This window comes from Hylobates moloch, unplaced genomic scaffold (genome assembly GCF_009828535.3).
Source record: "Hylobates moloch isolate HMO894 unplaced genomic scaffold, HMol_V3 SCAFFOLD_13, whole genome shotgun sequence".
Lineage (NCBI taxonomy): Eukaryota > Metazoa > Chordata > Mammalia > Primates > Hylobatidae > Hylobates > Hylobates moloch.
The window spans coordinates 10123190-10147648 of record NW_026652288.1 but is presented as its reverse complement, the minus strand read 5'-3'; the positions used below and the strand labels follow the sequence as shown (position 1 = coordinate 10147648).

At 41.4% G+C, this 24459-nt stretch overlaps 1 protein-coding gene and 1 long non-coding RNA gene across 6 annotated transcripts in view; one reads left to right on the top strand and one right to left on the bottom strand.

Annotated features, from left to right (window-relative positions):
* The window catches only part of NOL10 (nucleolar protein 10), a 129896-nt gene that overhangs the window by 84194 nt on the left and 21243 nt on the right, over positions 1-24459 (top strand). For all 4 annotated transcript variants that reach the window (XR_009209263.1, XR_009209264.1, XR_009209262.1 and 1 more), the window contains exons 15-19: positions 1910-1989; positions 2193-2291; positions 4121-4210; positions 15258-15431; positions 15719-15966. Coding sequence is in view for 1 of the 4 variants with exons in the window: in XM_032172206.2 (XP_032028097.1) it covers positions 1910-1989; positions 2193-2291; positions 4121-4210; positions 15258-15431; positions 15719-15966 (691 nt within the window). In the remaining 3 variants the exon portion in view is untranslated. The remainder of the gene's footprint in view (positions 1-1909; positions 1990-2192; positions 2292-4120; positions 4211-15257; positions 15432-15718; positions 15967-24459) is intronic.
* Positions 13923-17331, bottom strand: LOC131380948 (uncharacterized). 2 transcript variants are annotated; one of them, XR_009209271.1, is made up of 2 exons: positions 17108-17331; positions 13923-14157 (listed from the first exon to the last, which is right to left on the bottom strand). It is a non-coding gene; the product is annotated as an uncharacterized LOC131380948 (long non-coding RNA). The 2 variants fall into 2 exon arrangements; XR_009209272.1 differs by lacking the exon at positions 17108-17331 and adding an exon at positions 15242-15389.

Sequence of the window (24459 nt, the reverse complement as noted above, 5' to 3'; positions counted from 1 at the left end):
CCTGCCCATAGGGTTGCCTGGAGAAGGAATCAGAAAATGCTTGGAAAATATTCAGCACCCTATTATTTTAGGAGATTTGTGGCAAATAAGGGAAATGCTAGGTTAAGCACAGTTAAATCAATTTCTTTACCTCACATACTTCTTAGAGCCTTTAATACCATCATACATTGTAAATCTCCAAACGGGAGGAAAGTGTGAAACATTTCCCAAACTTACTTGACCATGGAGCCCTTTTTTCTCAGAAGATCTCTTGGGACTAGTGATCCATGGAGTTAACTGTAGGAAATGCTGCTGCATCCGATTCTCGGGTTAGAATTGTTTCACTATGAAAAGCGCTTCACTCGGTTTTTATTTATGACCTGACTGGGATTAATTCTGTGACATTAATAAAAGAAACAAAAAATTACTTTTGCAATCACTGGTATATGTATTTTATAGTGTAGTGGTTAATCAGACCCTTATCCTGAGGAAGATTTATAGAATATACACGTGCAGTTGTATACATTCACATTTCATTAAGGCTCAGCCCTCTTTTGTTAAGACTCCATTGTGAAAGTTCAAACCCTATAGTTTATTAACCTAATGAATTCTATGACAGTATTTTCCTAATCAAGTTTTAGAATTCCGTTATGAGAATATCCTAAATTTAATTTTCTTTTTTATATTGTACTATAACGTATACTATTTTATACTACTATATGATTTTGCTCAGTACTTGATTTTCAGGTCTAGATGGATGTATATTTCTAAAATTTGGAAATCAGAGTAATGTTTTCCTTAGAAAGACAGTCACTTATACCAGGGGTCCCCAACCCCTGGGCCATGGACCCATACCAGTCGGTGGCCTATGAGGAACCAGGCCACACAGCAGGAGGCGAGTGGTAAGTGAGCATGACCGCCTGAGCTCCGCCTCCTGCCAGCCATGGCGTTTGATTCTCATAGGAGCGTGAACCTAGTGTGAACTGCACATGTGAGGGATCTAGGTTGTGGGCTCCTTGTGAGAATCTAATGCCTGATGATCTGAGGTAGAACAGTTTCATCTGAAACCATCCCTCCCCCCATCCGTGGAAAAATTGTCTTCCACAAAACCAGTCCCTGGTGCCAAAAATGTTGGGGACCACTGACATATACCATAAATGTTCTGCATGTGAGTACATCACATGTGGCCTTATTTTGAAGATAAGTCTCAATCTTTTTCTGTGTCAGTATTTGGAATTAATAAATAATTCCTGTGACCTAGTCAGAGCATTCTTATGTGACCACCAGCACCACAAATTCTAAGTGTAACCTATTAAAACTGGGAAACTCTGTGAAAGGTATTGTTTGAGGCAGGGTTCTCAAATCCTGACTGGCAGTGGACTTTTCATTAGTCCCTGATGAGGAATGCATATGTGATACGAGTATTAATATGCATGTATGTATGTTTATATATGGTGGTAGGAATTTGTCAGCTGTTCTTTCTTGGAAGATGGTTCTTTGTACATTGTTTTTGTGAGTGTCCTTTGTTTTTGCAAATGGTCCGATAGCAGTGTTTCTCCTCTCTCCCTTCTCCTCATTTCAATTTGGCAACTTACTGTTGATCCCCAGTATTATTTTCTAAATTGAACTTGTTTGTGGAAATAAAAAAATCTGAGGACCACTCAGAGGTATAAGGGAACCCTCTTTGTCTTAGTTCATAACCCTCATCATTTTTGTGTGTAGTATTACTACATTTAAAATAAATAAGGATGATATTGCTGAAGTAGATTAAATGTTCTCTATAGATATCGAAGAAGGTTAGTAATTCTAATCCTTAAATTTTTAGTCTGAAGTGAAATCATATTATAATCAAATTGTTGCCCAAGAAAAACTGTGGAATTTTAATGAAGATTGCATAAGGACCTGCTGTCTTCTGTTTGACCTTTCCCAGGGCTCACCCACCTCATTGGATCTCCTTTCCTCCGGGCATATATGCATGGGTTTTTCATGGATATAAGACTCTATCACAAGGTAAACAGAAAACTGCAGTTATTATGTTTCAGGTAACTAATGTGCAGTCTATGGCCATTTCCTCACTACTCGCACTTTTGTAAAACATACATAGGATTTGTAGGGGATCTGCCTGTTCTTCGGCATAACTGTCGTGGTGTATATGAAAACGATATTACTAAATACCATTCTTTTATTTTAAAAACTTTTTTCATTTTGAAAAGGTGAAACTGATGGTAAATCCATTTGCTTATGAAGAATATAGGAAAGATAAAATACGACAGAAAATAGAAGAAACACGTGCACAGAGAGTCCAGTTAAAGGTAAATATTATGCTTACCATTGAATTTATCAGAGAAGAGTACTTAATTTTCATTTTGTGTATTATTCCAAAGAAATCTGCCATTCTTTTCTTGATTTTCCATCTTTAATTTGCATCTTTTACTGATATTTTTGGTATAGTTTGTTTGTCATCAGTGTGTCATGTTTGTCATGAGGGTGCAAAACTCTACAATTTTAGCATTATGACCTCTGCGGTAATTGTACTGTGGGAAATAATGCCAGGATGATTGATATCATCACCTCCACTAGAAACTCGATAGCATTTTTAAATGGGTTTTCCATTTTTGGAGTATCCGGGCTTTGCTAATCCCTATTCCTTACTGACCTTGGCAGTATCTTAGGCTCTGTTTGGATCATGGGAAATGGTCGACAGTCATAAACGGCACTCGCTGTCTGAGTACATAGAATTTAATGTAAAGAATGATTAACTTGGTATTCGAGAACTGAAAAGGCAGAACTGCTAAAGGATGGAGGAGAGATGTAAACTGCAGGAAGCAGCCACTAACTCAGAGCTGGGGAACAGCCTGGGGAATAGGAAGAGGAGGCCTCGTGGAGTTGGACCCAGGCCTGTGAAGAGGGGCCGCAGGCTGGTTCCAGGGCCCTTGAGGCATAGCGAGGATGTTCCCGGGAGCGTTGGAAACTGCAAACTGGAATCCACCACTGCTGTGGAACCATGTGTTGTTTCCAGGACAAAGAGTTGCTGTTGTGTGATGCCAGCGCAGACAGGGAAGGGCAGGCCCTGCTCCGGCGCCTGCCTTGCAGTCTGGCTGCAGCCACCCCTATTCATTTCAACCACCAAATGATACCAATGTGTATAACTGAACGTTGGTATACATACATCCTCTGTCACTATAAAAGACTAGTGACTGTTTTCTGCATTTACCCTCAGTACTTTTTTGTTTTTCCAGACTGTTAAAAGATTTCTGGTGTTTTTTTTTGAGACAGGATCTTGCTTTGTTGCCCATGGTGGAGTACAGTGGCATGATCAGAGCTCACTGCAGCCACGACCTGAGCTCAAGTGATCTTCCCATCTCAGCCTCCCAAGTAGCTAGGGACTACAGGCACACACTACCACACTCAACTCATTTTTTGTAGTTTTAGTAGAGATAGGATTTTGCCGTGTTGCCCAGGCTGGTCTTTAACTTCAGGGCTAAAGTGAGCCTCCCACCTTGGCTTCCCAAAGTGCTGGGATTACAGGCATGAGCCATTGCACTGCCTCTCAGTGCGCTAGGAAGAGGCTCTCAGTGCCCTGGGAAGAGACATGAGGGCGAGTTCCCCAGCAGTAAGCTGGGGTTGCCGTTTTTGTGCCGTGTGGCCCACCCGGTATCGTCACCTGTCTACATTTCCTACTATGAGGATAATGAAATTTTAAAAATAAGAATTAGTTGGCTGTGCGTGGTGGCTCATGCCTGTAATCCCGGCACTTCGGGAGGCCAAGGCGGGCGGATCACAAGATCAGGAGATCGAGACTGTCCTGGCTAACACAGTGAAACCCTGTCTCTACTAAAAATACAAAAAATTAGCCAGACGTTGTGGCGGGTGCCTGTAGTCCCAGCTACTCGGGAGGCTGAGGCAGGAGAATGGCATGAACCCGGGAGGCGGAGCTTGCAGTGAGCCGGGATCACGCCCCTGCACTCCAGCCTGGGCGACAGAGCGAGACTCCATCTCAAAATAAATAAATAAATAAAATAAAATAAGAATTAGTTATCTCCTATTTATGAAATTATACTTACACAACTGTTTACCTTTAAGCTAATATGTAAATATGTAAGCTTTTAAAATAAAATATCAGCTTTTATTTTCTGTCTAGAAATTGCCAAAAGTTAACAAAGAGCTGGCACTTAAATTAATTGAGGAAGAAGAGGAGAAGCAGAAATCTACATGGAAAAAGAAAGTTAAGGTAAGATGAAAAAGTATCAGCAAATTGTTTCTGCATTTTGTTGATAGTAACTTACATCTTTTTTATTTTCTTTTTACTTTAAAAATACATGTAGGACTTTTTCTTTCCGCTTATAAGATTAGTATATGCTTAAGATGGGAAGTCTGGAAAATATAAAAGAATATCAAGAAAGCTATCCTTACAATTCTTATACCAGAGAAAGGCACCATTAATATTTCAGTGAATTTTCTTCCTGTCTTGTTTGTTTCAAAATTAGAAACTACAACAGCAAGAGTCTTGTATGTGTAAAATGTTTATCTTGATTCTTTAAAATAACACAGGTGGTTTCCCATTTTGTTAAAAATTCTTCGTAAATATTTTTAATGGCTATATATTCTGTTTTATGGAGTGATTATAATTTCCTCAATCTTCCTACTGTTAAACATTTAGATTATTGTTTTTCTTTGTTTATAACTCCAGAAGTAACTGATTTTTATTTAGACTTGGTGTTCTTAGGAGTATGCAGGCTGAAGTGTAACTTCTACCTGCTTTCCTTTATTAATGTGAAAATAGACAAAGATCAGTCATAAAATAAATAAAAGTTAGCACTTTGTTTAGTTGGTATTGTCCAGAGGTGAGAGATTTTTCTAGTGTTTTCAGATATGTGAAGAGTACCTGGGTCCTTTGCCAATCCTGTTTTCTCTGCTTAGATGAGGCAGGCAGATAGCCAAGCTTGGTTATGTGCTGGAATGAGTTGGAAAGAACTGATCTCTGCGACAGCCTGCAGAACCTAATGAGTAAGGAGCTGACCTTGTAGTTTTGGGCCAGCTGTGTGGAGCCCTCAGGAGGTTTTTTTTTGTAGCTTATTCTTTCTCTGTCCTCTGGTTTTTAACCAGGTACATGCATCTAAGATGACTGAGCTCCTTTTGTCTTCATTTCTGTTTATGCTCTTCAATACCCAGGGACTGCAACTAAAGGATCTTGTTCCTAGCTCTTTGCACACTGGTTATGTAATCTTGGGTGATTGCTCATCTTCACTGGGTCATAGTTTTTTCATCTATAACATGCAAGAACCGGAGATGGGCATTCTTAGAGCTGTGATTTCCAAATGGATTCAGACTCAAGACTCCCCCTTGCTGTCTTCTGCTTCCTTAGCCTCTCCCTGCGTCCCCTTATCCTCGTTTATTACATTCTTTTAGTATATTATTTAAATTTTAATTTCTGGAAGCCTCTCAAGTAAATAGAGGATTTTTAGGTTTCCATATTCATGACATGAATAGTATGCCAATGTTGAAATAATTCCTCAAACTTATTAGTATTTGAATTTATGTCTGTGTGCTATGGCTCTGCACCTTCCTAAGTTACACCAATGTGTATAAATGAATATATATGTCTTTAAGTGTTTAAAACACAAGTCCTTCCTGCTGTGTTGACTCTCTCCTCAGAGTATTCACACTGATCTTCTTGTTAGCCAAGCCTAAGCATGATTAGGGAGGTAACTTTTCCGCTTTGTAATGTCGTTTTACAGTAAAAGCTAAATGGAAGTGATCTTTGGATGTGCATGCCCTAAGGCTTCAGTAGATAGAGAGTAGAGCTAACTTAGACTGTATGTGTTTGCATTCCTATCTGTGTTTTATGCCAGAGTCTTTATCATCTGATAGAGGCAAGAATACTTAAGTTACCATTTAATTTTGCTACTTTGTGCAGCATGGTATACCAGAGCCTTTTTGTAAGGCCCTGTGATTATCTAGATGCAGAAGTGCCCTTCCCTTCCCCCTATTTCTTTGGTAGACCTTTGTTGAGGTTGAGGGCAGCCAGAGAAGATTTAGAATACCCCGTAGTGCAGGATGGTAGAAATGACCTCACAAGTTGAACACATGCAGAGCAATCTTCATGGTCAGTAGGGAAAATTAGCATTGTTCCATGCCTTTAAACATTTTTGACAAAACATTAAAAACTCTCTTACTGTCCATTATAAATTAGAAAACTAGGATCTTTTTAGTATATTGTTATTTAAAACATTAGGAATAAAGCGTAGTTGAGTATTTTATTTTCTTTGTTTTCTTTTTTTTTTTTTTGTCAGTAGTACTTGGAACAGTGCTTACTTTTTTCTCCTCCTAAACTTTTGATACGGAGCCAGCATTTTTCTTTGCCTCAGCAAATTGTCATACTCATTTTCTAAGTTTGGATAAGCTTCCGATGTTTCATCCTTTGCTCTTTTGACGTTATGAAATGTCTCTGAGAGTTCCTTTAATGTGAAGTTTTTTGCCAGCGTCACTTCCACTGGGACACTTTTCTTCTTGTCACAACTGTTTTCCTCATTTGTTTTCAGAGGTTCACCATTACTCGGTCCCCTCACTACAGACTTAGAGTGCCAGCTAGCAACAGCAGCCACGTTCCCTGTATTCCCACAGCCAGCCCTTTCTTCTATAACTCCCTTTAAATTGATTCACATTTTTGTTGTTGCAGTTTTATCTTGTTGATTAGTTCTCTCTGAATTGTTCTTTTTTGTAAATGTCATGCGAGTTTGTCTTTGGTATCTAAAGAAGCAATGCAACAGTTATACATGCGTCCTGTCTGCCGGAACTGAACAGGAAATGCATTGCGCATCACACCGCCTGATGCAGTGACCAGTCACTGACGGGCTTTGAGAAAAGCGACCCATTATTTACGTAGGGATTTGTGGATTAAAGAGCTCGCAGTGGAGTTATACTTTATGCACACACTCAGTTGATGAACAGAGATAACTGAAATTTGAACCGTTTTATTGGGGCGCCTGGTATTCTTTAACTACATTCCTTGGCTACTCCTTCCTGTTGGCACTGTGCGAATCAAGGACTTGCCTTTCTGTTATCTCCAGTCACATCTATGTTCCGTTGGTGTTCACTCATTTTGTTGCTACATATTCTCTAATTAACTATCAGAATGGCATTTGATTATTTTAAAACCTATTTGTGGGTCACCCTGTAAAGAATTACCAAGCTGTATACCATTTTACCTCCAGTGAAAAGGAGGAAGAACCTTAGAAATTCTTATCTTCTTCCATCAAACAGCAGTTTCTCTGCAGCTCTTCATAGCTGGAAATGCGATCTTTGTAGCCATATCTCGTGATAACAGAATTCTTCCAAAGAGTAGTATTTGTAAAATGTGCCCCTAATCTTCTTGTTTGTGACTTCCTAGCCCAAATCAGACCTATTATCAGAGCTCATTTTCATTCCAGAAATATTTATATATGGTCTTTTGAAAATCTGAGGCTGTGCTTGGAAAAAGTTTGTATAATTTGCTGTTGAACAGTTTCATCTTATGTAAAGTGAAGGTCGTAGAAATAACTCATGAATTAAGGAAAGAATCCTTCATTATAATTTAAAAGAATACTTGAAAGAATTGCTAAGTCCCATCAGCAGATAATTAGTCTCGCCTTTGAACTCAGCTCCTCAAAAGCTTGAGAACTTTACTAGCTGTGAGACCTCCTGGTGTGAAAGTCGGTATCTTGCAATACCAATTTGAAAGGTATGTTTTGCCTTGTCTGCAGCTGAAATTTATTGGAGGGAGACAGTGAAATGTGTTCCCAAATATTGCTGCCACTGAGAACACAAAAATCGAATAAGATGTTTACTATATTGTTGATATTGAACCTAAAATGGGAAGTGGCCCACCACATAATGTCAATCAGCGTTATATGGACATTATCCAAACTCAGAAATTTTGGTTGCATTAATTCTAGTTAACAATTAAGGCCAAGTGCAGTGGCTCACGCCTGTATTCCCAGTACTTTGGGAGGCTGAGGCGGGAAGATTACTTGAGCCCAGGAGTTTGAGTCTGCAGTGAGCCATAATCACACCACTATACTGCAGCCTGGGCTACAGGGCAGGACAGCATCTCTTTAAAAAAAAAAAAAAATGAATGAATGTATTTATTCTTTCAACAAATATGTGTTGAACTTCCAGTATGCACAAACAGCTTTCAGAGGCATGGACATCTGTGATCTGTTTGATTTGTGAGGGTTTGAGTTTTGGTTACAGCTATGTTTCCTGTAGGTATCATTTTTTGTATGTTAGCCTTTTTTGTCAGTTTCTTGCTGTGGCCTTAAAGTCTCTGGTAAATGTACTTTTCTTGCATTCTGCAGCAGCTCAGGCAATACTGTGCATGAGATTTCTAGGCCAGGGGTCTCCAACCCCCAGGCCATGGTACTGGTCTGGGGCCTGTTAGGAATCAGGCCGCACACCAGGAGGTGAGCCTCAAGCTTCATCTGTATTTACAGCCACTCCCCATCGCTCACATTACTGCCTGAGCCCCACCTCCTGTCACGTCAGTGGCCACATTAGATTCTCATAGGAGCATGAACCCTATTGTGAACTGTGCATGCGAAGGATGTAGGTTGCATGCTCCTTATGAGAATCTAATGCCTGATGATCTGTCAGTGTCTCCCATTAGCCCCCGGTGGGACTTTCTAGTTGCAGGAAAACAAGCTCAGGGCTCCCACTGATTCTATATTATGGCGAGTTGTATAATTATTTCATTATTATTGCAGCGTAATAAGAATAGAAATAAAGTGCACAATAAATGTAATGCGCTTGAATCATCCCAAAATTCCCTCGCCCCCACCCATGGAAAACTTGTCTTTTGCAAAACTAGTCCCTGTTGCCAAAAAGGTTGAGGATCACTGTTCTAGGCCATGTGTATTCTGTGGCTAGGAACTCATGGAAGAGATATTTTAGCAGTTTCAGAAATTACTAAATACCACTAAGAACTTATATTAAAGTAATACTTCATCTCTCTAGGGAATACAATTAGGTACAGATACTTTGGGTTGAATCAGATCAGTTTTAACATCCAAAGTATTATTTTTAAAGCTTTTTTAGTATCAACTTTTTGTTTTTTTAAAATTACAGTTATACATACATAGTTTTAAAAACTAAACATTTCAGGCTGGGCACAGTGCCTAACACAAACATTACGGGCTCACACCTGTAATCCCAGCACTTTGGGAGGCCAAGGCAGGCAGATCACTTGAGGCCAGGAGTTTGAGACCACTCTGGCCAACACGGTGAAACCCCATTTCTACTAAAAATAGAAAAACTAGCTGGGCGTGGTGGTGCACACCTGTAATCGCAGCTACTTGGGAGGCTGAGGCAGGAGAATTGCTTGAACCTGGGAGGCAGAGGTTGCAGTGAGCCAAGATCACACCATTGCACTCCAGCCTGGGCAACAGAGCAAGACTCCATCTCAAAACAAACAAACAAACACAACAAAAAAAAATTTCTGTAATCCCATCACTTTGGGAGGCCAAGGCAGGGAGAATCACTTGAGCCCAGGAGTTTAAGACCAGCCTGGGCAACGTGATGAAACCGCATCTCTACAAAAAATTAGCTGGGTGTGGTGGTGCATGCCTGTGGTCCCAGCTACTCAGGAGGCTGAGGTGGGTGGATCTCCCTGCAAGGCCGCAGTTAGCCGTGGTCGTGGCACTGCACTCTAGCCCAGTAACAGAGTGAGACTCTGTCAAAAACAAAAACAGAAAACCTAAACATTTCTCCAAGGTTTGTTAGGAATGTAGGCCATCCCATTGTCTGCCCCTTTTCCTCCCTCCCCCTTCCTCCATTTTCACCTCTTCTCAGACAACCACTTTTGCCTTTTTAGCTGATTATTTTGGTATAAATCTCTCTCTCTCTCTCTCTCTCTCTGTCTCTCTCTCTCTCTCCCTCTCTCTCCCCCTCCCTCCCTCTTGCCTGTAGTCCTGCCTCTAACTTTTTACTGTTAGGTATTATCTTTTGATAACTTTCCTTTCCAAGGACGCTATATTGTGGTTTTGATTAAGTTGGTATTCAACATTACATTGTTGTACTTTTGTTTTTTCAGACAGGGCCTATTACCCAGGCTGGAGTACAGTGGCAAAATCATAGCTTACTGCAGCCTCAGTCTCTCGGGCTTAAGTGATCCTCCCACCTCAGCCTCTCAAGTAGCTGGGATTACAGGTGCACACCACACCCAGCTAATATATATGTATGTATATATTTTAGTAGAGATGAGGTCTCACTGTGTTGCCCGGGCTGGTCTCCAACTCCTGAGCTCAAGAGATCCTCCCACCTCAGCCTCCCAAAGTGCTGGGATTACAGGCACGAGCCACCATGCCTGGCCTATGTAAGTGCTACTTCCAGCCGAGTCAGTAGTAATCTGTGACTGCATTTCTTGTTCAATCTTTGTGTCCTTTGAAGTTAATAATTGTCTCTCTTGCTCGTTTTCTATGTAGTTATCACTAATCAACACCCAATTCTATGCCAGTTCTCTAAGTCTTATTTTGAGGTATTTAGATAGGTTGGACTTATTTACCTTCCTGAAGAAGTTGGTTCTAGAACTTTCTGCCCCATTCCATTCTGGCCTGGTCACCTTCTAATCCTGGGACCTCCCTTTACCATTATCCTGGGGATTCACTTCACCTCAACCCGTATTGGACAGAGAATTACAAGAACCTTCAGTTTCCTGAAGGAATATAGTTTCCAACCTAGACAAGCAGTCAGTCCATGTGAGGGTATGGTAGATATTTTCAGACATGCAAGTTCTCAACAACAACCAATTCCCCTTAAGTGCTGCTTTTCCTCGGGAAGTTGCTAGAGGAGTTGCTTCTCTAAAATAACAGTGTAAGCCCAGAAGGAGGAAGTGTCCTGGGAAACCTGACACGAAACGACTGCACTGTGCTGCAAGCCCATCTCAGTCTAGAAGTTCGGTCTTCAGTGCTGGCGAGTTTTCTTGAAAGAAAATTTCAATTAGTTTTTCCTGCCATGATCCATAGTTATTTTTTGGCAGTGAGGAATAAGAGAGTTAAAAAACTGAATGAAAACTCTAGGTGGGGACAGGGTCCCTCAGTCGCTGTGCGGTGACTTGGCCACACTGTTTGGGGAAGGACGCTGCACGTGTCATTGTCTCTTAGGTCTTTCTCTTGGCTGGTCAGGTCCTCCTGCTTGGGGGGTAAAGGCCTGGCTACCAGCATTCCTAGAACTGACCACTGTAGGTCACAAGAGATTGGAGGGGTCCAGAGGGCACCTCACCCCCATGTGCCAGCCTTGCCCTTCCCTCCTTGGGGCCAGCACACCTCTCTTGCTCTTGCAGTGCCAGCCTCAGCCAGGCAACGTCTCAGTGGGAAAGGGCCGGGGCCAGGCTTTCCAGAGCTGGGGTGTGATTTTAAATAGGCTTTCCTTCTGGCTTGCAAATTTTCATTACCCCTATTTCCTTTCCTTTTTTTCCTTAAGGGTTTATGTCCTTTTTAAAAAGCTCCTTTTCTGTTGTTCCAGTGAGGTTTTAGGAGAGATTAGAAGAAGATACTAGTGTTCAAGCCACCATCTTTACTCAGAAGTCTGTACCAGCCTAACTTTATAGGTATCATAGCATTGAAATAACTCATTGGATTGGCTGGGATGCAGTGGCTCACGCCTGTAATCCCAGCACTTTGGGAGGCCAAGGCAGGCGAATCACCAGGTCAGGAGTTTGAGACCAGCCTGACCAACTGGTGAAACCCCGTTTCTACTAAAAATACAAAAATTAGCCGGCCGTGGTGGCGCATGCCTGTAATCCCAGCTACTCGGGAGGCTGAGGCAGGAGAATTGCTTGAACCCGGAAGGCAGAGGTTGCAGTGAGCCGAGATCACACCACTGCAGTCCAGCCTGGGTGACAGAGCAAGACCCCATCTCAAAAGAAAAAAAAAGAACTAACTTGTTTCAAATGGCAATCATTCTTCATATATGTTACTATGTTGGAACAAAATAATAATAGGCATCCCACTCAGGTAGACAGACACCATTCTTCCAGGTAGGACTGTGGTATGAATAGCACTTTAATGTTTTCTATATTTTAATGGTAAAGTTGAGCATGTGTAGACGGGTGTGTATAGGATGGATCACTAGCCAGACACTTGTAAGCTCCTATAGAACATTAATAGCTATACCTTATCCTACTTTTTCCCTTAAGACAGCTGTGAAAACAAACAGACTAGGAAAAAACCCTGAGGGAAATATTTTTACAAGCTGGGTCAGAAGAGGTTTTATTTTATACTTGTTCATCCAAAGCTTACTTGTCTTTAGGCAATGCAATTGATTTGTTTTAAATTAAGAAAAAAATCTTAATACCAGCAACATATGTAGTCTTTGTAACATTTTCTCTATTTATTAAATATGATTATTACTTTAATAAATATAGTAAGATGAAAAGAAAGTATTTGCCCTTGGGGTTTTTTTAACCTGAAAACATGTAATAGGCACATAGTTATTCATTTGAAAATATCTTTGACAATATCACCTATCCGATATCTACAGATAACTCCAAAATTTACATCGTAGCCCCCTCCTTTCTCCTGAGGCATGGCTCATCGTTCCCAGACACCTAGTGGTGTCCGTCTGAATCCTGGTGCTCTTCTCCCTGTGCCACAGGCATAGGCAGCCCTAAATGGAGCGTGATTTCTTCCCCTTTACTCCACCCCTGCGTTTTTTCCTAATGCTCTCCAGTGATAGATCCTAACTCAGTGTCGCTAGCTTTCTGGTTGCTTAAGCTACATGTTTGAGAGAAGTTTCTAACCCTGTTTTTAATTCTTAACCCTCCCATCTACATAGCTGGATCTGTCAATTCTAATTTAGAACTGTATCTCACAATTATTCTTTCTTAAAAACTGTCTGTTCCCATTGCCCTAATTCAGGCCCTATCTCTCTTGCCAGTTTCTTAAAATGGCTTCTTAGTCTTCTCATGATGCTAACTGCTTACTCAGCAGTCTGTCAGACATCATGCTGCTGCAGACTCTTGAAGCACAATTTTGGGTTGTTTGTTTGTTTGTTTGTGACAAGGTCTCTCTGTTACCCAGGCTGGAGTGCATGGTGTCATCTCAGCTCACCACAGCCCTGACTTCCCAGGCTCAAGCGATCCTCCTACCTCAACCTTCCAAGTAGCTGGGACTACAGGCGTGCACCACTATGCCTGACTAATTTTTTGTATTTTGTATAGACAGCGTCTCACCATGTTGCCCAGGCTGGTCTCGAACTTCTGGCCTCCGGCAGTCCTCCCACCTCAGCCTCCCAAAGTGCTGAGATTGCAGGCATGAACCACCACCTGGCCAGTTCTGTCATCTGAGAGTCTTGAAGCACACTTCTGTTGATCATCCATCTTCTGCTTCCTCCCTCCTTCCCTGTCTCCCTCCTTCATTTCTCTTCCTTTTCCTCTTCCTCTTCTTCCTCCCCCTCCTCTTCTTTGCTAGTGGTTTCCCCTTATATTTCAAAATAACAGTCACGATATTTAAAATCCTTTACAGTATGGCCCAATCAAAAAATTGTTTTTGAAATTGCATCATTCTTGTCTCCAGACTATTCACCACTCCCATCGCCTGGAAATGCTGTTTCTTCAGATTTCTACTTGTCGAAACCTACTCATCTTTCAAGCCCCCTCCCTGATGCCACACCCCGCAAGGCCCCTCCTGGGATGTCTTTTGTTGGGATTCCTTTATCTGTCCTCTCCTGTGGCACTGTCAGCACTTCCGAGCAGCCCTCAGAAGGGGCCTAGTAGCAAATGTGTTTGCAGTGTGTTTTCTTCCTTACTAGTTTAGGATCAGGAACCCGATCTTACCTTTCTTTTTCCCTTCGTCCTAAGTCTTTCTTGGAAATGATGTTTAATCAGGGAAGACTTGTTGCATTTAATATCTTAGATTTTTAGGGAAGGGTTTATCTGTTTTTAGGTACATACAAATAATAAACAGGCCAAGTTCCTTGACACCTTATGATTTACTAAACTTTTGTATAGGTCTGTCACACAAATAATATTCAGAACTCAACTGCCTGCAATCTTGTTTACTCTCAACAGTGGAGAAATAGTAAAGTAGTCTGTTCAGCAGAGTCAGAGTCCATCACAAACAGGTCAGCTTTTTCCAGCAGTGTTGAGGGCTGTTTACTCTGATTGACAAACAATTCTAAGTAGGCCGTTTCATCTGGCTTCCAAGCCTGTAGCAGAGAAGGAACAATAAGACAGTCCTACATGTGTAAGATTCTCTGTCATCTACTTAAGTGAACAGTTAAGTTTACAGTACAGTTTAGAAAACTTTCCATTGGAAATGGTACAAATAAAAAGGAATTTAGTGTCAGTCCTGAGCTATCTAAATGGGTCTCAGTAGCCAAAGTTTTTGTATCTGAAGGATACACAATATCCTTTGACAACAATTAGTTGACCTGAGGGGGAATGTTGATGAAACCACCCTGTAGGGGATGGAAACGTCCCTTCTGTTTCCCAGTAACTCAGCTGGAATCGGTAAACTGACATCACCAGCTTCCTGCATCCCACCCTGTGAGTTACTGACTTTGTATCCCTCCTCTCCCAGTTTTGGAATCTGAAGTTGAAAGAATTGCTTATTTTAAGTCAGTGTAGTCACTAAGCTTTATTGTAAAAGCCCTGTTTTCGGATACAGTGGCTCATGCCTGTAATCCCAGTACTATGGGAGGCCAAGGCACGAGAAATTGCTTGAGCCCAAGAATTCAAGACCAGCCTGAGACCCATCTCTACAAAAAATAAAAAATTAGCCGAGTGCGGTGGTGCACCTGTGGTCCCAGCTACTTGGGAGGCTGACTGAGGTGGGAGGATCACTTGAGCTCAGGAGGCTGGGGCTGCAGTGAGCCATGATTGTGCCACTGCACTCCAGCCTGGGTGACAGAGTGAGACCCTGTCTCTAAAAAATAATAAAAGCCATGTTTTAAAAACTTACGTATTTCCTTGAAAGGTATTTTTTGCATTAAAATGTTAATTGAAGAAATTCTTTCTAATGTGTTAAGCATAAAGTTAGCCAGAAGGCTCATTCTTAGCTCATTGTGTGTAATGGCTAAGTGGTGTAGATCATCTGCAAAGTAGATGAATAGAGGTTGTTTTGGTGGTGGCAGCTAAAACCTAGGGGCACGTTGAAAGTCCTGGAAGAAATTTCATAATGAGTTAATAATGTATGCCTCATGCCGCTTATTAATTTATAGTAGAATCAGTGTTTTAAAACCATGTTTCTGGTCAAATTTTAATCAGATATTAACTTAAATTTTTACGTACTTTTTCCTCCTTATAGAGTCTTCCTAATATTCTCACCGATGATCGATTTAAAGTTATGTTTGAGAACCCTGACTTCCAAGTAGATGAAGAGAGTGAAGAATTTAGGCTTCTGAATCCACTTGTTTCAAAAATTAGTGAAAAAAGGAAGAAGAAACTAAGACTCTTAGAGCAACAAGAACTTCGTGAAAAGGTAATGTACTCCTTATCAGTTAGAATTTGCTACTGTTTCTTTAATATAATGTTTTCTTTGTAAGTTAGAAGAGTCTTTGATTATACTTGAGGTGTAATTAATTCCATATTAAATGGTTGACATTGGGCTTAGGAGTATTATCTTATTTAATTAAAGGCATTTCTCCTGATGCACGCAGTAGAGCAGCTGTTAGGCACTCATTAATGGGCCAGTGCTGCTTCAGAGAAACCAAGGGGTCTGTGGTTGACTGGGGGAAAGGAGTTGCTGCTTACTATTTTTATTCTCAGGAAGAGGAGGAAGAGCCGGAAGGAAAACCAAGTGATGCAGAAAGTTCGGAGAGTTCAGATGATGAAAAAGCCTGGGTTGAAGAGGTCAGGAAGCAACGCAGACTCCTCCAGCAGGAGGAAAAAGTGAAGCGGCAGGAACGACTCAAGGAGGACCAGCAGACAGTCCTAAAGCCCCAGTTTTATGAGATCAAAGCAGGAGAAGAATTTAGAAGCTTCAAAGATTCTGCCACAAAGCAGAAACTGATGAAGTGAGTAGCACTGCCTGAGCTCACAGTTAACATGTAGCCAAGCCCTTGCTTTTCCTCTCTGGCACATTGCCCTAAAGATGACATTTCTGTCTTTGGATGATGGAGGTGCAGAGGGTAGAGGGGACGAGGGAAGTGGGAGGTAAGGCCGTGCGGGAGGTGATGTGAGGGAAGCACCCAGGAGGCCTGAGGGGAGTGTTGCTATTGAAGTACATTGGTCTCTAGGGGATTTACTTATTTGTCACAACTTTTTGAGGTATAGTTTACATGCAGTAAAATATAGGGTAGAGAGAGCCTTATGACGATCAGTGGAACACTTTTAAGCTGCAGAAGCCACACACTTTCACTTTCCTTGTCCTTGTTTTTTCCCCATGGGGTTCCCTCACCTACAAATACTTATTCTGTGCCCTACAGATCAGTGGTTTGAAGCCTTTTGGACAGTGGTTGCTAGGAGATGACAACTTTTCTGCTTCTTCACAAAGTTATTTTAAAAAATTAGAACCTCGGTTATGTTTACCCCATCTCACTTTACCTGGTTATTGAAAAGGTTACTTGGAAAATTTGCCAGAAATTTTAAGTCTTTTTCAGGCAAATTGAGAGATCAAAAAGAGTGGTATTCTAGAATAGGCAAATATGTAGAAAGAGGCAGAAAGTAGAATGGTGGTTGCCGAGTGTTTCATGGGTACAGAGTTTCAGGTTGAATTATGAAAATGTTCTGGAAATAGTTGGTAGTGGTGGTTGTACAACAGTGTGAATGTACTTAATGCTGCTGAACTGTCTACTTAAAAATGGTTAAAATGGTAAGTTTTATGTTATAAATATTTACCACCCTTCCAAAAAAATTAACCTTCCCCAAAAAAGATAGTTTTATTTGAATAATTTTCAGTTGTCAGGAGGCTGAGTCAGGAACAAGCTAGGTGTCAAGCCCAAGTTGTATATAAACTCCAAATTATGCAAGTCTCTGCTTTGAGAATTCCTAGGCAAAGTATCGATGCACAAGATTGGAATATGATAGACGGTCACAGGAGATATCTTAAAAGAATAGCTGGAATGTCTGGGGAGCCAAGGGAGCAGTCTTGAGGTGGAGCAAGAGGAGTGGGCAGAACAGACGAGGTGTTAGGTTGGGGTCAGTACATTTCTGTACCTGTACTTCTCCAGCTCCCAGCTCTCCATGCAGGAGAAGGTGTTTTTTCCGAAGTGGGAGGAGGAAAAAGGTGGGGAGGACGTCAGTGAACAGGTGGAATTGTTTCTGGGGTTGAGGTATGTTTTATTCATCTTTATTTCACCAGCTTCTAGCAAATATCTGCAACACCAGATGTAGTGAATCCTTCAATTTAGAATTCAGAAGCACCTCAAAATTCTGGTTCTGATGAACTAACTAAAGATACATCCATGAATAAAGAAGCTAGTAGAGTTAACCCTTGAACAACTCGAGAGCTAGGAGTGCCAACCCCCTGCAAAGTAAAAAATGTGCATTTAGGCTGGGCACAGTGGCTCACGCCTATAATCCTAGCACTTTGGGAGGCCGAGGTGGGCGGATCATGAGGTCAGGAGATGGAGACCATCCTGGCCAACATGGTGAAACCTTGTCTGTACTAAAAATATAAAACTTAGCTGGGTGTGGCGGCGTGTGCCTGTAGTCCCAGCTACTCAGGAGGCTGAGGCAGGAGAATTGCTTGAACCTGGAAGACAGAGGTTGCAGTGAGCCAAAGTCACGCCACTGCACTCCCGTCTGGCGACAGAACTAGACTCCATCTCAAAAAAAAAAAAAAAAAATATATATATATATATATATAGATAGATAGATAGATATATGCATTTAGCTTTTTGTGTTATTTATTTTCACTAGAAAGTCTAGACCTAACACATACAACTTTTGATTTCCCGAAAACTTCATTTTTTTTTTTTTTTTAAGCCTTCCTGGTGACTTAGAACCTAGAATATCCCCGAAAACTTTACTAATAGCCTACTGGTGACCAGAATTTTTAACAGTCAGGGGTCAATTACCACATATTTTGTATGTTCTATGTATTGTATACTGTACTCATACAGTAAGATAAGCTGGAGAAAAGAAAATGTTATTAAGAAAATCATAAGGAAGGGAAAATATATTTATTCATTAGGTGGGAGAGGATCATTGTAAAGGTCTTCATCGTTGTTGTGTTCACGTTGAGTGGTCTGAAGAGGAAGAAGAGGAGGGATTGGTCTTCCTGTGTCGGATGGCAGAGTCAGAAGAGGAGGAAGTGGAAGGGAGGCAGGGGAGGCGAGTAATGGTGTTAACTTTTATTGGAAAAACTGCGTGTAAGTGGAGCAGTGCAGTTCAAACCCATGTCATGCGAGGGTCAACTGTAATCTTCTTGATATCTTTTGAAGGTGTTTTCTTTACTGACCAACCTCACTTTTTAAAATAACAACTTTCTTGAGATATAATTTATGTAACATACAATTCATCTACTTAAAGCATGCAGTTCACTGGTTTTTAGTATATTCACAGAGTTCTGGAACTATCACCATGATTTTAGAACATTATCATCACCCCAGAAAGAAACCCCATGCCTTATGGGCAGTCACCCCACATTTACCCTACCCCATCTCCCATCCTGAGGCAGCCACTAGTTTACTTTTCTGTCTCTATTGATTTGCCTTTTCTGACATCTCGTGTAAAAGGAACTGTATAATGTGTGGCCTTTTGTGGCTGGCCTCTTTCTCTTAGCACAGTGTCTTTAATGTTCATCCGTGTCGTAGCGTCTATCGGTATAGTCGGCCCTCTGTATCCGAGGGTTCCTCATCCATAGATTCAACCAATGTGGGTTGAAAACATTCAGAAAAAATTTGTAACTGTACTGAACGTGTACAGACTTTTTTCTTGACTTTATTCCCTAAACAACACTATAACAACTATGCATGTAGCATTTACATTGTATTAGGTATTATAAGTAATCTAGAGATAATTTAACATATAGGAGAGGGTGTGCACAGGTTATATGGAAATAACCACACCATTTTATACAACTTGAGCATCCATGGATTTTAGTATCCAAGGGAGGTCCTGGAACCAATTCCCCAGCGGATACCAAGGGACAGTTCTACTCCATTTCTCCATTTGTTTTTATTACCAAGTAATATTCCAGTGTATGTGTAGACCAGTTTGTGTATCCCTTCGTCAGTTGATGGACATCTGGGTAGTTGCCACTTTTTGGCTATAATGAATAATGCGGCAGTGAACATTGGTTCATACAGTTTTACATGTGTTTTGCATATGTTTTCATCTATGTGCAAGAATTGGAAGAAATTGCTGGTCATATAGTAACTCTATGTTTAGCCTTTTCAGAAACCGGCAAACTTGTCCATAGGCTGTGCCATTTTACATTCTCCAGCAGCGTGTGCAGCCTCACTTTTTATACATCTGTTAGGCGTAGGTGTTTTATTGGGAGTCCTGCTTGGTTTGTGCTGTTCTGGTTCTGTGGAGTAAATGTATTTGTTGAGTATATGCTGTTTTTGTCTTGCTCTGTTTACTGGTTTATCTCTAGCTCTTGAATAAGTACTTAGAATAGAGTGGGCACTTGAGAAATACTTGCTGAAAGTGTGAATCTTTTTTGCTGTGACAACACATCAGGCAACTCAGAAGTTACTCCTTCAAGATCTGCTGAGAAAGGACTCCTTTTCCCCATAGCCATTGACCAGGAAAATCTGGGAGCAGTTGTTTTGAGTGTAACCACGGCAACAGGAGGCTGTGATTTGGGGGTAGGCGGTCTGACTAATCTCTCTAACATTCTTCCTTTTGCCTGGGGGCTGTAGTAGGATATGGAAGTATAAAACAAAGAGGATAAAAATTTGTATCTAAGAATAACCCATAGCGAGGTGAATAAACTGCAGTTAAACATTCTAAGTTAAATATCACCAAGTTAAACATTCTTACTAAGTTAAATATAACCAAGTTAAACATTCTTACTAAGTTAAATATCACCAAGTTAAACATTCTTACTAAGTTAAATATCACTAAGTTAAACATCCTTTTTGAGAACTATATAAGTGATAATATTTACATGAGTATTTGGTGAAGCATTAAACCATGATCCTTCAGAGAACTAAAGTGTCTCTGTATGTTTATTCTGCAAGTTACCGCAAGCCAGTCAACAAGAGACATCAGATTGAATGTGTTATATTTAGATGTTCACTTGGACTTGCCTAGCTTTAAAACTGTTTCTATAAAGGGAAAGGTGGATCGTGAATGGTAGCTGGAGACTTGAGTGAGCTGTCTGCATTGCTCGGTGTGGTCATATGGCTTTAGATAAACACATGTGTCTGTTGACACATATTTTTATGCCTTACAGTGGGCTAACTTTGTGAGTCTGTTCATTCACTTATCAGCCTCTCCACCACCCATTCATTCATCAAGCATTTATCAATTGCTCAGTGCGAGCATACCAGCATTCTAGACCCAGGGGATGGGAAGAACGACATGGCCTGCGTACCTGAAGCGCTCATGGGAAAGGAGCATAAGAAGGAAGGAGCTGAATTTGGGGAGCCTTGAAATCATATAGAAACTGGTTGTGGAAAGATGCAGAGTGGAGCATTCAGGGCTGGTGGGAAAGATAGCGTTCCTGGCAGAGGCACAGCGCAGCCACAGGCAGGCCATGCTAAGGGTTGGGGGTGCCTTCCTACAGCCAGAGCACAGGGTGCCTGAAGGGGTGGCCAGGCAAGCACTGGAAAGCCACGATCTTACAGCTTAGATGAATGGGATCCAATCTATTCCAACCCCTCCCCTGGTATTGTAAATACTTTTATAATAAAAGCAGTGCATGTTTGTTGTAGCAAATAAAAACATAGGCATAAAAAGTCCCTATTCCCAGAAACCCATTAGCAAAATATCTCCATTTTAGAAAGACAATGTACGGAGAACCTGGACACCCAGAGACCAGCTCTCAAACCATTACAATCATCCCAGTTAGAAGGGCCACAGGCCTGAATGATGGGATGGAGAGGAGCAGACAGACCAGAAGACTAAGAGTGAGAAAGAAAAAAGGCACAAACTCCACAATCGGTTCCTAATAATATCAAAGGAGAAGGGAATAGTCAGGGATGACGTAGAGCTGTCTAGCAATGTTGCCATTGAGGTAAAAAATACAGAATGCAAAATAGGTTTAAGGCTAAAAGTAATGAGCTGGGTTTTGTGCAATTAAAGGAGCCCATGCGTCTTCTGTGTCACATTCAGTAAACCAATGGCGATATCCATCGGGCCCAGGAAGAGGAGGCTGGAGATGTCAGTTTGAGAGATACCAGCCTTTATCGTGTGGTCAAAATCACGAATGAAAAGAGATTTACCATCATTGTATAAAGTAAGATTAGGGCTAAGAATGGAAGCTTGGGGAAAAACAAATATTTTACTTGAATCTGTGATAAAAATCCATACCATACACCTCTCTAGAGAAAAATACAAATGCCTGTGATGTATTTGCATAGAATTTTGGAGACCTCACAGATGTACTGATTGCCTAGGACTAAAAATTCTATTAGAAAGCAGACAAAGGAGAAGATGGGCAGTAAAAATACTGGAGTTGTTAACAAGCTGAGAGGAAAACTGGAAAGGGCCAAACCTGGAGCGTGTCTCATGGAAGGGAGTGGTCCTGACACCCAGTGGAGCAGAGAGGCCCAGGCACGAAGGCTGGGAAAAGTCCAGTATGCGGATGGCCTCACTGGCACTCGTTTCTCAGTCCCGCCAAATGGCCAGCTGCAATAGAGAGATGAGTGACTGGGAGATAGAAAACACAGTAAACAGTTAGTGTAGGTGAGTCTTTCAAGAAGTGTGGTAGTGAAAGAAAGGGATGAAAGCCAATAACTTGATTGAAAGCGGTTTATAGACTTGAGAGATGTGATTCGTTAGTAGGCAGAGAAGACTCAGCCACGGAAAGGGGGTAGTAAGGAATTGAGAGAATTGAGACAGTTAATAAAGTAGCATCTGGTAAGGAACCGGGTGGCAGTGGGCCCGAGTACCAGGTAAAGAGAGCCTCAGAAAAGACAAGGTGTGCATCCTCAGAGACACGGAGGAAAGAAGTCCAGATGCGTGGACGTAGGGGGCATAATTCTGGTTAGAGGTAGAAAGATTGGGAAGGCCATGCTTGTTGGCCTCAGGAATCTGGGCACATCAGCCTTTTCTGGTATCTGGAGCAGCCGTGACCTGCAAGGTATAGGAGTGGAGGTGTGTGTGTTGGTGAACAGTGGAGGAAGAGAGTCCTTAGAATGAAAACTCTCCACATTTCAGTAGATGGGGATAACTTCTCCTCTTGGGTAGTCAATACTAGCTGCCAGGCAGCCTTTCAGTTCCGTTTATGAAAGCAGTCTTTGAAGTAGCTGCCCTGTGGTAGGTCCTAGAAATTCAAAGATGTTTAAAACAGTCCCTGCCTTTGGGGAGCTCATCTTCTTCACTGGGTAGCTTGGTAGCTTTGGGTGAGCTTTTTATCGTGTCTGCAACATTATCCACTTTGTGAATTAATATAGCATATTTTTACTCTTCAGCTCATATTCCTCTGATAGTGGATAAGAGCTGAGGTAATGCAGCTTTGTTTTAATATAAGCATTTAAAAATCTAATCTGGGAAGTAATTAAATTCCAGGCTTACATTTTTAAAAAGAGAATCTTGTATTACTCAAGGAATATGTCCTCAGTACTATGTAGGCATGTTATCATTGTAATACTTATGAGTGTGGACTGAAGGTTAAAGCCTCTCCTGTCCCCCACCTCCCTCCCTGAGGTCATGGCTGTGTGTGCACCGTACTTCTCTCCTTTAAAAAATGCATTCACTCCTTTATGTGTTCACACTCACAGATCTATACCTGTAGCTTTTTTTCTTTAACATGAATGGTTCATACTCTTTATGTTATTTTTTGAGATGGGTCTCACGCTGTCGCCCAGGCTGGAGTGCAGAGGCGCAATCATGGTTCACTGCAGCCTCGACCTGCTGGGCTCAAATGATCCTCCCACCTCACCCTCCTGAGTAGCTGCGACTACAGGCCACCACATGCGGCTAATTATTAAATTTTTTGTCCAGATGGGGTCTCATTTTGTTGCCCAGACTGGTCTTGAACTTCTGGCCTCACAACATCCTCCTGCCTCAGCCTCCCAAAATGCTGGAATTGCAGGCATGAGCCACTGTGCCCAGCCTAATTATACTGTTTTAACTTGCTCTTTTCATTTAACAGCAAGTCTTGGAAATGTTTCTTTATAAGTACAGTAGGCTTACCTTCTGGCTGCATCAATATTTCATAAGGTGGATGTGCTGTGATGTATGTTGTTCCTCTAACTGTGGGTGTTTAGGTTGCTGCTTTTTCTCTTTCCCTTTTCACAGTCACAAATATGTGTACGCACACGGACAAGTATTTCTTTAAAGTATATTCCTAGTAGGAGTTTGCTGGATCAGTGGGGGTATGTGATAGAGACTGCCAGATCACCCTCCGAAAAGGCTTGAGCACTTTGCACTCTGGCCGGAGCGCCTGTTTCCCCACACTCCAGCAACGCCGGATGTTAGGAATCTTTTAAATCTTCGTTATGCCTATAGATGAGGCATCAGATTTCATGGTTGCCTGAGTTTAAGTCTCTTGAAATAGAGCCTTTGAAGCAACACATGGAAACGGAAAGCATTCAGATAAAGTTTTTACTAAACCTTGTGGCATATGTAAATATTTGTCAAAGGTAGTTATTTAAAGCAAAGTACTTAAATTTAAAAAATACTTAATCCTTTATCTGTGGATTCTCTGTCTCCATTTTCTAATTTATTCCCTCCAGTATAGACTATGGAGCGGGGGCTCCTTTAATTAGAGTTAATTAACTCTTCTCAATTTTGTCCCGAAGCACATGCCTTTATGAATATGACCCCCACCCCCACACTGCCCCTTCCATGCAGCAGGATTCAAAACCTCTCGTCTGAGGAGCACTGAGTTTTAATTAAATACGTGTGTGTGTGCGCGTGTTCGTATTTTAAAACCTCAAAGTAAATTAGCCTCCTTGGTGCATCTAAATATTTAGATTTTCTTCCTTGTAGTTTCTGCCCACTTTCCATTTTAAGATAAATTTACTAATAATTTAGTTTCTTCCTCTGGGGGCCTTCTGCATTCTACACTGAGTAATTCTACCCACTTTTAACATTGTAAAGCCTATATCTATTTTCTTAGCAATCACAAGTTTGGGGATTGTTTTTATCTACTTGTTCCAATTAGATTTTCCCCTAGAATCCTTTACTATACACCAATGAAAAAGTCCCCCATGGCTGTCAGACCTAAAGTAAAGCCTAGGCAGGGAAAAGAAGTAGGGGCATGGCGGGGCGTGGTGTGGAACTGGGGAGGGGAGAGGAGGGGGAGGGGAAGGCCAATTCTGCCATCCTCCTCTGCCACCTGCCAGTGTCCTGGAAGAAACATGCTGAGAAGCGCATGCAGCGTGGTGTTCTGCCTTTTTTTTTTCAGTTCAATAAGGAATTTTCAGGTGTTGCTACAGCAGTGTCTA